This window comes from Corylus avellana, chromosome ca6 (genome assembly GCF_901000735.1).
Source record: "Corylus avellana chromosome ca6, CavTom2PMs-1.0".
Classification (NCBI taxonomy): domain Eukaryota; kingdom Viridiplantae; phylum Streptophyta; class Magnoliopsida; order Fagales; family Betulaceae; genus Corylus; species Corylus avellana.
In genome coordinates, this window is record NC_081546.1 from 17474415 (window position 1) to 17487322 (window position 12908).

Sequence of the window (12908 nt, forward strand, 5' to 3'; positions counted from 1 at the left end):
GAACTTAGTTTTGGTGATCTTGATGTATTTTCTTTCTTCAGTGGGTTGCAAGCTATAAAACTCTTTATTTTGCTTATTATTGGCATTGAGTTTACCATAATGCCTCTTTGCAGCATTAAGTGCAGCCTACTTGCTTTCCTTTGAAGTTAGTTACATGTTTATGTCGCAAGTTGTATCCAGTAGTTGAAAGTGCCTCTGTTTTTAATTTGGTTTACATCTTCTGGATGCAGACAAGTATAAGACTTCCCTACATTAAAAGTGCCCTGGAACATTATGAGGGACAATTTTCCTCACTGATCAAGGACAGGTATTTGGATCCCCTAGAGTGCTGGACTGATGATGATCACCTGAATAAGTTCATTGGCCTTGTAGAAGCTTCTGTTGACCTTGATCAACTTGAGAATGGGGAATACATGATTTCTTCCAGTTATGATTCTGCACTCTCTGCACTGAAAGATGAACAAGAGTCACTGGAGCGCCAAATACACAATTTACATCAACAAACTGCTAATGAACTTGATCTGCCCCTAGATAAGGCGTTAAAGTTAGATAGGGGCACACAGTTTGGACATGTTTTTAGAATCACAAAGAAAGAGGAGCCAAAAATAAGGAAAAAGCTCACTACTCAATTTATTGTCCTTGAAACCCGAAAGGATGGAGTTAAATTTACCAATACAAAGCTTAAAAAATTAGGTGACCGGTATCAAAAGAAACTTGAGGAGTATAAGAATTGTCAGAAAGAGCTGGTCGACCGAGTAGTTCAAACTGCAGCAACATTCTCTGAGGTAGTTATACTTTATAATTTCTTGTTGCTGCTTCTGGGCTACTGTTGTGGATTGAAAAAACTTCTCCTCTACAGGTTTTTGGTTCTTTAGCTGGATTGCTTTCTGAGTTGGATGTCTTACTTAGTTTTGCTGATCTGGCTTCTAGCTGTCCTACTCCCTACACAAGACCAGTCATCACCCCTTCGGTAATTAGTTACTAGTTATTTGCTGCTTTTGATTTCTTTGATTAGTGATTTTTTCCCCGTTTTAGAAAAGTTCACTTCCCCACTGTAGAATTATGATTATATTGGCTATGATAGGATGAAGGAGATATTATCTTGGAAGGGAGCAGACATCCTTGTGTGGAGGCTCAAGACTGGGTGAATTTTATACCAAATGATTGTAAACTTGTGGGTATTTATAAGATACTGGGAAACATTTTCTTTTTCTACAATCTTAAATCAGAATGGTTAATTTTTTTCGTTATTGGCTTTCCTTGCAAATCAGGTCAGGGGGAAAAGTTGGTTCCAAATCATTACTGGGCCTAACATGGGTGGAAAATCCACATTTATTCGGCAGGTGTGATTGATTATTCAATTATTTGCGTCTTCTCTATCAGTTGTTGCTAGTTGCAACTAAATAACTACTATGTTATTGCTTCCATCCATGTAACTATAAGATCCTAGTTTTGTATTTTACTCTTCTGATAATTTGGTAATGAATACCAACTAAGGGATTGATCTCCTTGCTATTTGGTTTCGTTTGATTTTTTCATATTGAACACCTCCGTTTATTCTAGTTACCAATTCATTCGATTTTGTTTGATTTTGTTATGATGTAAAATTAGAGTTTGTATGTCATTTACCCTTTACCATTCATTAATTATTTATATAAGAATTTACAGTATTCTAGATTAGGACAGCACATAGGGACACCTCACCAAAACACCTCATCACTAACGAGTTTCAACATATTGACACCTCTTCTATTCTAGTTACCACTTTTTCTCTTTAAATGGGATCCCATGAACTCCGCAATTACCAGTTGAGATTTGTATGGGTTTGATTACATCTGTCTATTTATAATTTGCACTTGCAGGTTGGTGTGAATATTCTGATGGCACAAGTTGGTTCTTTTGTTCCATGTGACAAAGCTAGCATTTCTGTACGTGATTGCATTTTTGCTCGTGTGGGTGCTGGTGACTGCCAAGTGAGTTCAGCATCAATTTATTTTTGACTCCTTAAATTGACCCTGATATAATAAATTTGTTCCACAAGGATCTTAATAGATCGTGTGGGTGCTGGTGACTGCCAAGTGAGTTCAGCATCAATTTATTTTTGACTCCTTAAATTGACCCTAATATAATAAATTTGTTCCACGATCTATTCTTGCCTGCGCTGCCACATAATGAACCTCAGAAAATGGAATACTTTTTATAACTTCCTTTCATTCTTTGGTATATATATTATTTTTCATCAATCACAAGCTTTTGTGCTGAATATTGATGATCAAGGCAGCAGCATTGGTACAACGTTTGAAACACTGAATAATTATGCACTCACAAACTAGTGAGTTGTGCTTTGTCTAGATGGGCCTAAACAAACATAGTTATACATTTCCTTTTTACACTGAATATTTTACCGCTTTCACAGTCCCACCTTCTACAATTAAATATAAGAAACATTTGCTGAATATATTGAATAATGTATTTCAGATCTCTTTTATTGAATTTATTCCAGTGTATTCCTAATATTTGCACCTACTACAAACAAAAAAGAAAAAGAATAAGTAACTATAAGTATATTAGTGAAATTTCAAAAGGAAAAATCACATGATTCAGATTTTAAACATCTATACTCTTATACATGCTGCATCAACAGTAAAAGCAACTAAATTGCAGACTTATTTCACTATTAAGTGACAACAACAATGCGTCCAATCTCAAAAAAGTATGTATTTACTCTCATTTTTTTATCTGTTGTACTTATGTCTTGCATTGATTATAATTTTCAAAATAAATTATTGGGACCCTAACATTAACAGATCAGTTTGAGATATTTGATGCAAGTTGTGTTAATCAAAATATTTTTACCAACGCTGCTGAGTGTTTGGGTTGGATTATTCATGTGCATGAGTGTCCTCTTTTATAATGAATTGAAGACATTAGCTTGAATCCTTTTGTTATAAGAGTTATTAGGGTTTATGAGAGTTATTAGGGTTTGTGGGTATTTTGGTCAATGTTTTATTTCTCAAAACCTATATAATAAGATGTGCAAGGTAGGCTATGGAACAATAGTAATGAGTCTCTACCTTTTTCTCTAAACTATTCATGCAAACTACGACATCGTATCAGAGCTTTAGATTTACACGGGATGCATTGATGAAGCGAGGTGTACATTGGTCCTTCCGACGATTCTGTGGTGCCGGCGACAAAGCCGTCACTGAAAACAGTGGCCGGCAGCGTCTCCACAAGCAGGGAAGACCCCTGTTTGGTTTTGGGTGCATGCTATTCCCTTATCCTAGATAAGGATAGCTACGTTCTTGGTTTGGATAAGTTGTTTGGGCTCAGTCATCAGTTCCACTCCCTTTGGCCGGTTCATCAACTCTTTGTCCAATTCAGTTGCTTGTCTCCCAGTTTAGAGTGTTCTGAGACCAGTTTAATACCTTTTAGAGCCAATTCGTAGGGTTTTGACCTGTTCCGTGCCTTTCTTGACCGGTTCAGTAAGTTCCATGCCCCGTTCAATGGTATTTTATTCGGCTATGCCAGTTCAGTGGAGTTTTGTCTGGTTCAGTGGATTTTACTTCTGGTTGAGAGCATATTCATATCAGTTCAGTAGTGTTTTGTCCGGTACAGTTGTGTTTTATCCGGTTCACTTTGTTTCTAGCCCGGTTCAGTAGATTTTTGTCTAGTTGAGTGATTTCCCTACCAATTCAGAAAATGTTCCGACCAGTTCAATGGTTTTCTTTTCGGTTTAGAGCATATTCAGATCGGTTTTGTGGTTTCCATTCAGTCCTGTACATCCTTTGGCCAGTTCTTGCTATTTCTTGACTAGTGCAAATAATTTTTCAGCAATTCAGTTGTTTTTCAGCTCGTTCAAATAGTATTTTAATTGGTTCTGGTGTATCGATTTGGGCTACACATAGCAATCATCAGGTTTGTTTCTCAGGGGGAGTACTAGAGTAATATTTACAAGTTGTCGTAGTTGTTGGTTGATCGCTGTTGGTTTTTCTTTGTTGGTTGTATTGATGATCAATCCTACATTGTTGTTGGTTGTGATCGACCGTTGTTGGTAGTATTGATCATCAACCCTACATTGGTGGTATTTCAGCTTGTTTATGTTTGGTTTAGTGCGTTTTCTTGTTTTTTATAAGATTGTAGTGTGTGCTCCAAGCTATTCCAGCTTGAGGGGGAGTGTTAGAAGAGTTATTAGGGTTGTGAGAGTTATTAGGGTTTGTAGGTATTTTGGTCAATGTTATGTTTCTCAAGCCTATATAATAGAGTGATGCTCTTGTGTTCTCCCAAATGTTACTTGGCTTTTAAAATCACTAATACATCAAAATCCAATAATAATCTCAAATTCAATAGTAACTTTAAAAGCCAAGTCACATTTAGGAGGACACAAGGACTCTAGTCATCCTTTTAGCATTATTCTATATAATAGGATGTTTGAGGTAGGCTATGGAACAATAGTAATGAGCCTCTAACTTTTCTCTAAATCGTTCATGTAAACTACTACACTGTTTTTTTTTTTCTATATAAGTAATGTATATTAAAAAAACACACAGAGTGGCGCAACCCAAGTACACAGTAAGTATACAAGCGGAATCCCTACTAAGTAGAAAAATGAACCATTAAAGGTGTAAACTACTACGCCTTTAATAGGGTGCTAATACAGATTCTTGATTATTTACCTACTACTGATTTGTATGTTTAAATGTTATTAACATAAAAACTATTTCAAAGTATGCATATCAAAAAAGTTAATTTATTGTAACATTGCATGAAATGAATGTTTTCTTGGATTTGTCTCAAGCTGGGCTGGTTTAGGAGCCTAACCCAAACATGGCCCGTTAAATTTAGTGATTAGGTCACTTAAATTTGATTTGCTTAGCGTATGGGTTGACCCAATATTATTTTAGGAGGATGGGCTGTGGGCTGGTTTGGAACTATGTTTGGAGCAGTAACTCTGATTTAACCTTTGTATTGCATAATACTTCTCGAAACATTTACATATAGGGAGAGAAGTTCTTCAAGCAATATGATGCAATTCATTAGGCATTTGAATTTTATTGGAACTGTCCATCACATCCAGAATCTAATGAAATAGGGTAGACTAAGAGCATGTTTGAGATTACGTTTGAGAAATAGAACTTTTGAGTTAAAAAACGCTTTTTGGCAAAAGCTTCATTTTTAAGCTTTTGTCAGAAGTGTGTTTTGGCAATTTTTAAGCTTTTTGACCTTCAAAAGTGCTTCGAATTTTTTTTTACCAAACGGGCTTTTTTTTTTTTTCAAACGAGCTTTCAGGGTGTTAAACGCACTTTTGAGGTCTACAAACGTAATCTCAAACATGCCCTAAGTCAGTATTTTGTCAATAACTAATTATACAATAACATTAACTATTCCTTTATTTTCTGATCACCGGGAAAGAACAAAAGAAACATGTAGTTATATTTCAACAATTTCTGATCTCTTGTAGACCTCTCAATCGGATTTGTATTGGTGAAGTTCTGATTATCTGCCAAAGGAAAAAGAACAAATAGATCTTGTAGGATTCTCAAGATTCCTACACTCATTCCATGGCAATGGCCATCTTGTGTGTTTTTCCGTTGCCATACATCGGTTATACAATTTCTGGACTGATTTTTATCACTGTAGAAAATATTACTTGATTGCCTTGGGACTTGGGAGGAATATAAAACGATGTGTCCTTGTCAATGAAGTGTGTTCTTTTTCTTTCTAGTTACGTGGAGTTTCTACCTTTATGCAAGAAATGCTTGAAACTGCATCAATATTGAAAGGAGCTACAGATAAGTCATTGATAATCATTGACGAGTTGGGCCGCGGGACATCAACTTACGATGGATTTGGTTGGTCTCTCTTGAACCTATTTTCTAGCTTCATGTTTCCTATCTTGATCATGTACTGTTCTCTCTCTCTCTCTCTCTCTCACTTGAATTTTTGTTGTGAGAACATTTAGAATCTGACAGAATAACACATTTAGAATCTGACTGAATAACACTGCTTGTTCTTCTCTTTTAGCTTCTTCCCAGACCACTTTGTGGATGGTTCAAAAATATAATTAACTGCAAATTATTTATGCTTATCCAAAAGAAAAGAAGTATATTGACTGCCAGAAATATATATATATATATATATATATATATATATATATATATATATATATTTCAGATCTCATACACTGGTAACACTACACATTTTTCATTTTTCTATAATCAAGCCACTTTTGATACAATACACGTTCAACGTCATGTAGTTGGATTAAGGCTTAGTTGAGTTAAGCCAAATGTGCCTTGTTGGTGAGAAGATAATTAACCCTTAACTACCCCTGCCCCTGGAGATACAATGCATTTGTGCTACCGTGCCCAAACACTATTGCAACTAAGCATGACTTTACCAAGCCTTGGTTGATGCTTTATCTAGTTTTTATATTCTCACGGCAGAAGTCCTGGTTGCAACAACCTCATCCAAGTATCACATAGAGTGTTACCGACTTGTTCATAATTATGAAAGATCTACAAAATAAAATTAAATGTGTGAAACACAATAGAGAATAGTTCAATGCAGAAATGTTTATTTTCAGTGCTGATTGAGGTTATCAAACAATCACTTAGTAAAAAGTTTGCACCTAATTCAGGTTGGAGGTTTTTTACTGTGATTTTATAGTCTCATAAGAAATTTACCTGTTTGATTTTAATTCTGCAACAATTTTATTTACCCTGCTGTGTATACTTTGTGGAAATGGATTATTCTGTTATCCATATCTGTTCAATTTCTAAGAAACATGCTCTTGCTGAAAAATTGTGCTTGTTTGTGGGATAAGTGTAAAACTGTTGATCTTTTCAATTCAGAAATATTTCCATTTTCATGCAAAACCTTTGAGCGTGGAAATGTTTAATGTGTATTACTCTTTCTTGCTGGGTGATGTTAAAGTTAATTGTGAAACAGTGAATAAGACATCAATGACCATGTGGTAGTCATAGAAACTAAGATGCATGAACAGCCAAGTACTAATTATCCATTCCAAGATTTATTCAAAAGAATAAAATACAAGTAGTGCTTGACACATCCAGGCAGTCATACTATTTTCATGTGGGCTCATCTGGCAGACCATTAATAAGAAATGTCTGAATTTATATATAGGGTTAATGTATGTTTACCTTGCTTAGTTTAATCAAGCCTATTCACTTTATTGCAGACAATTTGTTCTATTTAGTGATGTCTTTATGGTATAACCAAAATTTCTTAATTTTTCATCAAAGTGCAGATGGTTATTTTGAGCTGTTTCGTAAAGAGAAACTACTTATTTGTGGTCAATAAATTAATTGCATGATAGCAATAGTTGGTACTCTGAAAATTTGACAGGCTTTTGTTTAAGTACATTTGTTCAAATTATTCTTGGATTACTACTGTGCATAAGCTTTTAGAATTATTGATTCTAAGAAGTAATATTCAGACATTTTAAAGTTTAATTTTTGATGCGTGGTTTATACAGTAATTTTAAGTCACGTAACTTTCTTGCATTTTGGTTGCAGAATAATGATCTGGCTGTTTTGGCTGATCATGTCCGTTGAAGTATGCTTTTAATTTTAGTTAGGCTTCATTGTGGGTTCAACTAACATCTCATCAAAAGTCTTTTTCTGGTGTTCAGGTTTAGCTTGGGCCATCTGTGAGCATCTTGTTGAAGTGATCAAAGCCCCTACTTTATTTGCAACCCACTTTCATGAACTGACTGCATTAGCTCATGAAAGTCCTGATCATGAACCCCATAAGAAGCAAACTGTTGGTGTGGCAAACTACCATGTTAGTGCACACATTGACTCGTCAAGTCGCAAATTGACTATGCTTTATAAGGTAGACTTCACACTATGATAATATGTTGGTTATTTTACGGTGCTCTTTTCTTTATCACGAATCCAACTGCCACTAGTCAGTTTATTTCTTTTTCACTTTTAACATGCAAAGTTTGTTTCTTAGCATAAAAATGGTCGATTTTGGATTGAGAAGTAGGTGGTTGTTTCTAAAAACCGAGAAAATATGGAAATGAGGGAAAGTGTGTTTCTAATTTAAAATAGTCTTGTATGATGAAAGGAACTGTTTATGATTGATTATGTATATTATTAATTTTGTACTGCATGAATTTAGTGGCAAATTATTTTCTATCATTGTCAATACTTGTCTTTATTTTGTTTCAAAAATACAATTAATCAAGAACTTCAAAAATGCCATGAGTCACCCCACGAGATTTACAATCACCTCAAAAGCGGATAAGATTTTCCACCTGCCTTTTGTTTTTTTAGGAATTTCAAGTTTGTAGTGGTTTAGTGGGTTGGCTTCTGTTGTAGTTTGCATGAAAGTTTTAGACAGAAGGTTGAGGCTTGTTACTATTACATAGTCTAGCTCACACATCTTATTGTATAGGTTTTGAGAAATATGACAATGACCAAAATACCCTTCTTCTCAAAACCCCAACGCTCACCCTCAATATATCGTATAAACCTAGCTTGGAACAAACAAGCAAACGAAAAACATATCATAATACCCCCCTCAAGTTGGAACAACTTGGAGTACACAATACAAAGACTAATAAAAATAAAAAATAAAAAATAAAAAACAACAAAATGCTCCGGACCAAACATAAACAGGCTGAAATTCCATAAAAAGCCAATTCCGAATGAAAATTCACCAAAAACTTCAATGCCGATGGAAAACTCGCCGGAAGACTGCAATGAGCGGCCGAATCTCACTGGAAAACACCGAGAGCCAGTCAAAACCCACTGCAAAACACTAAGGTCAATTGGATCTCAATAACCAACTACGACGATCATGATTCTAGTGATCAATATGATCAAGAACCAACGACGATCATATTTCCCATGACTGATTATCAATACAACCAACAATTTACGTTTGATTGATGATCAATACAACCAAGAACGGTCAACCACAACCAACAACAACGTTGGCTTGATTATCAATACAACCAACAACAGTCAACCAACGACAACAACTTTTAAACACTAATCTAGTACTCCTAAGCAATAAACCCCGATGGTTGCTCCATGTAGCCCAATCGAGCGATAAGCCACCTAAACCAATTAAGAAACCACTTGAATGGGCCAAAAAACCTGAATCAGCTGAAAAATCATCTGAACCAATCAAGAAATAGCAAGAACTGGCCAAAGAATGTACTGACCTGAAAGGAAAACCACTGAACTGAAAGATAACACTTAACTGACCAAAGTAGATACAGAACCGGCTGAAAAGGTGATGAACTGGCAGAAAGAGAGCTGGACCTAGTAGAGAAGACACTAAACTGGAATGAACTGACCAATAAGCAAGGTGAACCGATCTGAACCGGACTGGCTCGGTTGAAAACACTGAGGATTAATTTGAACTGGCCGCAGCACACCAAAAAGGTGAAGGAACCAGATCCAAATAGAAACTGGTGTGAATACTTCTTAACTGCGTCCTTATCCCTGAAAAGGAATAGAAACGACCAGCAACCAAACAGGGTCCCTCGTCTTCCAAAAACACACCGGAAACTCGCCAGAAATAGGCAGACCTTGCTGGACACGATCAGATCTCGCTGGCGACACCAACTACGACTGCCACGGAGCCAAACGACAACCACGAAACAAGACATCCAACCTGACACCATGTACATGGCCACTGCAACACTCGCCAGCCACCATTGATGTCACCAACCACCACAGAGACCTTTGGAGACCTCCCGTGTGTTAGACTGACGTGATAACCAACTAGACCATGACCAAGAACAAACAAAATCGTTTTTTTTTTTTTTTTTCACACTTGAGATTCCCAGTCACAATGTATAGCTCGAGCTTTAGCAAGGCACTGAGCCCACACAGGCGGTGCTGCAACTAAAGGGAGACTCACCAAGACATAAAGTTCAACCAAAAAGAGAGAAAAGCCAAGACTACAAACGAGGGGCTTAGGCCAAGGATCCTAAACCCTCCAAATAGTCAAGGATGACAAAATATGTAGGACTAATGACTGCCAAAGACATTTTTAATTTTACTTCAGAAATTTTCTGTTGAAAAGCAAGTCAATTGTCATAATATCTCATTTCAATCTGTTTGTGCTCTAAATTTTTTGTAGTTATCTGGCATAAAAACAAAAAACAAAAAAACAAAAAAAGTATTATGGCATTTGCAAGTGCAATGTTTGAATGTGATTTCGCATATTTACATGTTGTGTCATAAAGTCTAAATGTTGATAAAAAGTAGTTATTTACTTCCATTGAGAAGAGCGTTCACAGATTTGCCGAACTGTGTAGATAAATTTGGGGTACTTTTTAAGAAGATTTGAGAGTAATAATTCCTTTTTTTTCTCTAATTACTCCAAGATATTTGCTTCAATCCCTCTTGCTTATTCGAATGCTTGAGCAAAACTGTATGCACTCATGCCCCTTTATTTGGCCATACTCTCCAGGTTGAGCCAGGGGCTTGTGATCAAAGTTTCGGTATCCATGTTGCAGAATTTGCAAACTTTCCTGAAAGCGTTGTTGCCCTTGCTAGAGAAAAGGCTGCTGAATTGGAAGATTTCTCACCTACTGCAATCATTTCCAATGATGCTCAAGAAGAGGTGGGATCTGTAATGATCTCAGTGCTCATGGCAAGACAGTAACTAGCTGTATTGCTTTGGCACTGGTTCTTGATTATGCAAACCTTTTGATTGATTTTATGTTGATGAGCTATAAATGCATATACTTTAAAGTAAAACCCAGGTCATATTACATAAGTTGATGAAATTGATTAAATGCTCTAGAATACCAAATATATTAGTTTTTAAGTGTCATTCAATATAGAGGTTTTTCCTTGAGATAACAGGAAATATAACGTATAAAGAGATCAATTTCCCCCAGCTAACTAACTGAAAAGGCATTGTAGAATTTCCTCAATCTTCATTTGCACAGTAATAAATGTATTCTCATAAAATTTTGTTCTGTAAAATATTCAGGTCACTATTCAAAAATTGAAATTAGTGTTCTACAAACTAATATTTGAAACAAAGTGATTCAGAAGCATATATGCATTCTAAGTCGAGTTGTGAAAAAAAGAATACTGTGTATATAGCGTGGTTTTCTGTACTTGGAAATCCAGCTCAAAGTTTCCCCTTTTTGGGAAGAAAGTGTAGATATCCTTGTACACTACTCGGTTAGCTGAGACCAAAAAGAATTCAATTTGGTTAGCACATATCATATCCTTATTAGTAACCAACGACCTATCAGTAACCAAAATGCAACATTTAACAAATAATGCAAATGGTATCAAATGATTGTGTTGGAGCCTTCTTTTCTCCAGTTATGTCTTTGTAATTTTGTTATTCTGGTCCACAGGTAGGATCCAAACGAAAGAGAGAGTGTGATCCTGATGAGATGTCTAGAGGTGCTGCCCGGGCTCACCAGTTTTTGAAGGAGTTCTCTGATCTCCCGCTAGACAAAATGGATTTGACGCAGGCTCTGCAACAAGTAAACAAATTGAAGGAGGACTTGCAGAAGGATGCAGTAAACTGTCACTGGCTCCAGCAGTTCTTCTAGACGACCTTAAAATGTAGGTGGCCTTGTGTTTTGGGATCTTTGTATAGCTCGTTGCTGTAAATAGGATGCCTTGTAATGGATTTTTGCTTGGGCGGAATGTTGCCTCCCCCTGGAAACCTCAAATGCAGGCTTCAACTCATGTGGCACTTGGCTTCTTTGCTGGTGTCTCTGAGCCTGGCTGTGTTCTCTCTCCAAGGTGGAATTTCCTCTCCCCCTCCAACTTTGTGTCCGTAAATCTAGAATGCAAATGCAGGCTTCAACTGGCAATTGTTTCTTTGTTGTAAAGATGCTTCTCTGAGCCTGCCTATGGTCTCTCTCTCCTTCTCTGGGGGATGGGTGTTGGAGGATTTTGGTCCACTTGGATTACAAGAAAACAAGCAGATCAGGTGTATATGCCCCTTGGTTTGCCTTGCTTTATATGCCAGTAGGTGAAATTGACCATAATGTATAAACATTTGCTTATGTATTTCAGGCTTATCAATGGTACTTAAGCTTTTTCTGCTCATTTATGATGGTAGCTATAAATTCGTTAATTCCTTGGCCCCCTTTTTTTTTTTTTTTTTTTGAGAGGAGAGGGTTGAGTTTTTTTTTCCTTACACAATACGTAAGAATAGGATTGGCAATTTTTGACGAGGCTCGCGAGTCAAATACGAAATTAAAATGTTAAAGTTGACGAGTTTGACTCGTTTAATTAAATGGATTGGGTTATGGTTGACCTGTATAGTATTATACAAATGCCTTAACACGCAACATAATGGCTTGTAAATTTTGACATGACTCACGAATTTGACATAAATTCAATACGAAATTAGAATTAAGGGATTTGACTCGTTTAATTAAATTGATTGAATTAGGACTGGCTTATATAATTTTATATACATGCTTTGACACGATCTGAACTCAACACGCCAATATAAATTGCCACCCTACATCAGTAAAGCATAAATGGTTGTAGAGTGTCATCCTATTCAAGACCATTAAAGGGAGAGATTACTCTGAAGCAAAGGATTCACGAAGCCTTCAAAGGACCATCACCAAGTCCCAGGCCCAGCAAGTGGTGGGAGCTTATTTTTCCGATTGGAAAAGGAAGACAACTGGTTGTCTACGTATCTATATATCAAAACTCATTATTATATCAAATTTAAACATGGTTTCTTGTGCGTAAAGTTTTTTTTTTTATATTATTTTTCTTTATTATAACACAGATTTTATATTCCTCTCTTTGAATCAATACTTTTTTATCAATGACTTAAGTGATCTATGAGCCTTTAATCCTTTTCTTTTCTTTTTTTCTTTTTTTTTTTTAATTTATTTATTTTGTAATTAAGATTGCCAGATCTTA

At 36.1% G+C, this 12908-nt stretch overlaps 1 protein-coding gene across 1 annotated transcript in view; it reads left to right on the plus strand.

The window, feature by feature from the left end:
- The window catches only part of LOC132183835 (DNA mismatch repair protein MSH2), an 18607-nt gene extending 6536 nt beyond the window's left edge, over nucleotides 1–12071 (plus strand). Inside the window, exons 9-13 of the mRNA XM_059597286.1 lie at nucleotides 1863–1973; nucleotides 5726–5852; nucleotides 7655–7857; nucleotides 10459–10611; nucleotides 11366–12071. Coding sequence (XP_059453269.1) covers nucleotides 1863–1973; nucleotides 5726–5852; nucleotides 7655–7857; nucleotides 10459–10611; nucleotides 11366–11566 — 795 coding nt within the window. The 3' untranslated portion in view covers nucleotides 11567–12071. The remainder of the gene's footprint in view (nucleotides 1–1862; nucleotides 1974–5725; nucleotides 5853–7654; nucleotides 7858–10458; nucleotides 10612–11365) is intronic.
- Nucleotides 12072–12908: the final 837 nt, after the last annotated feature.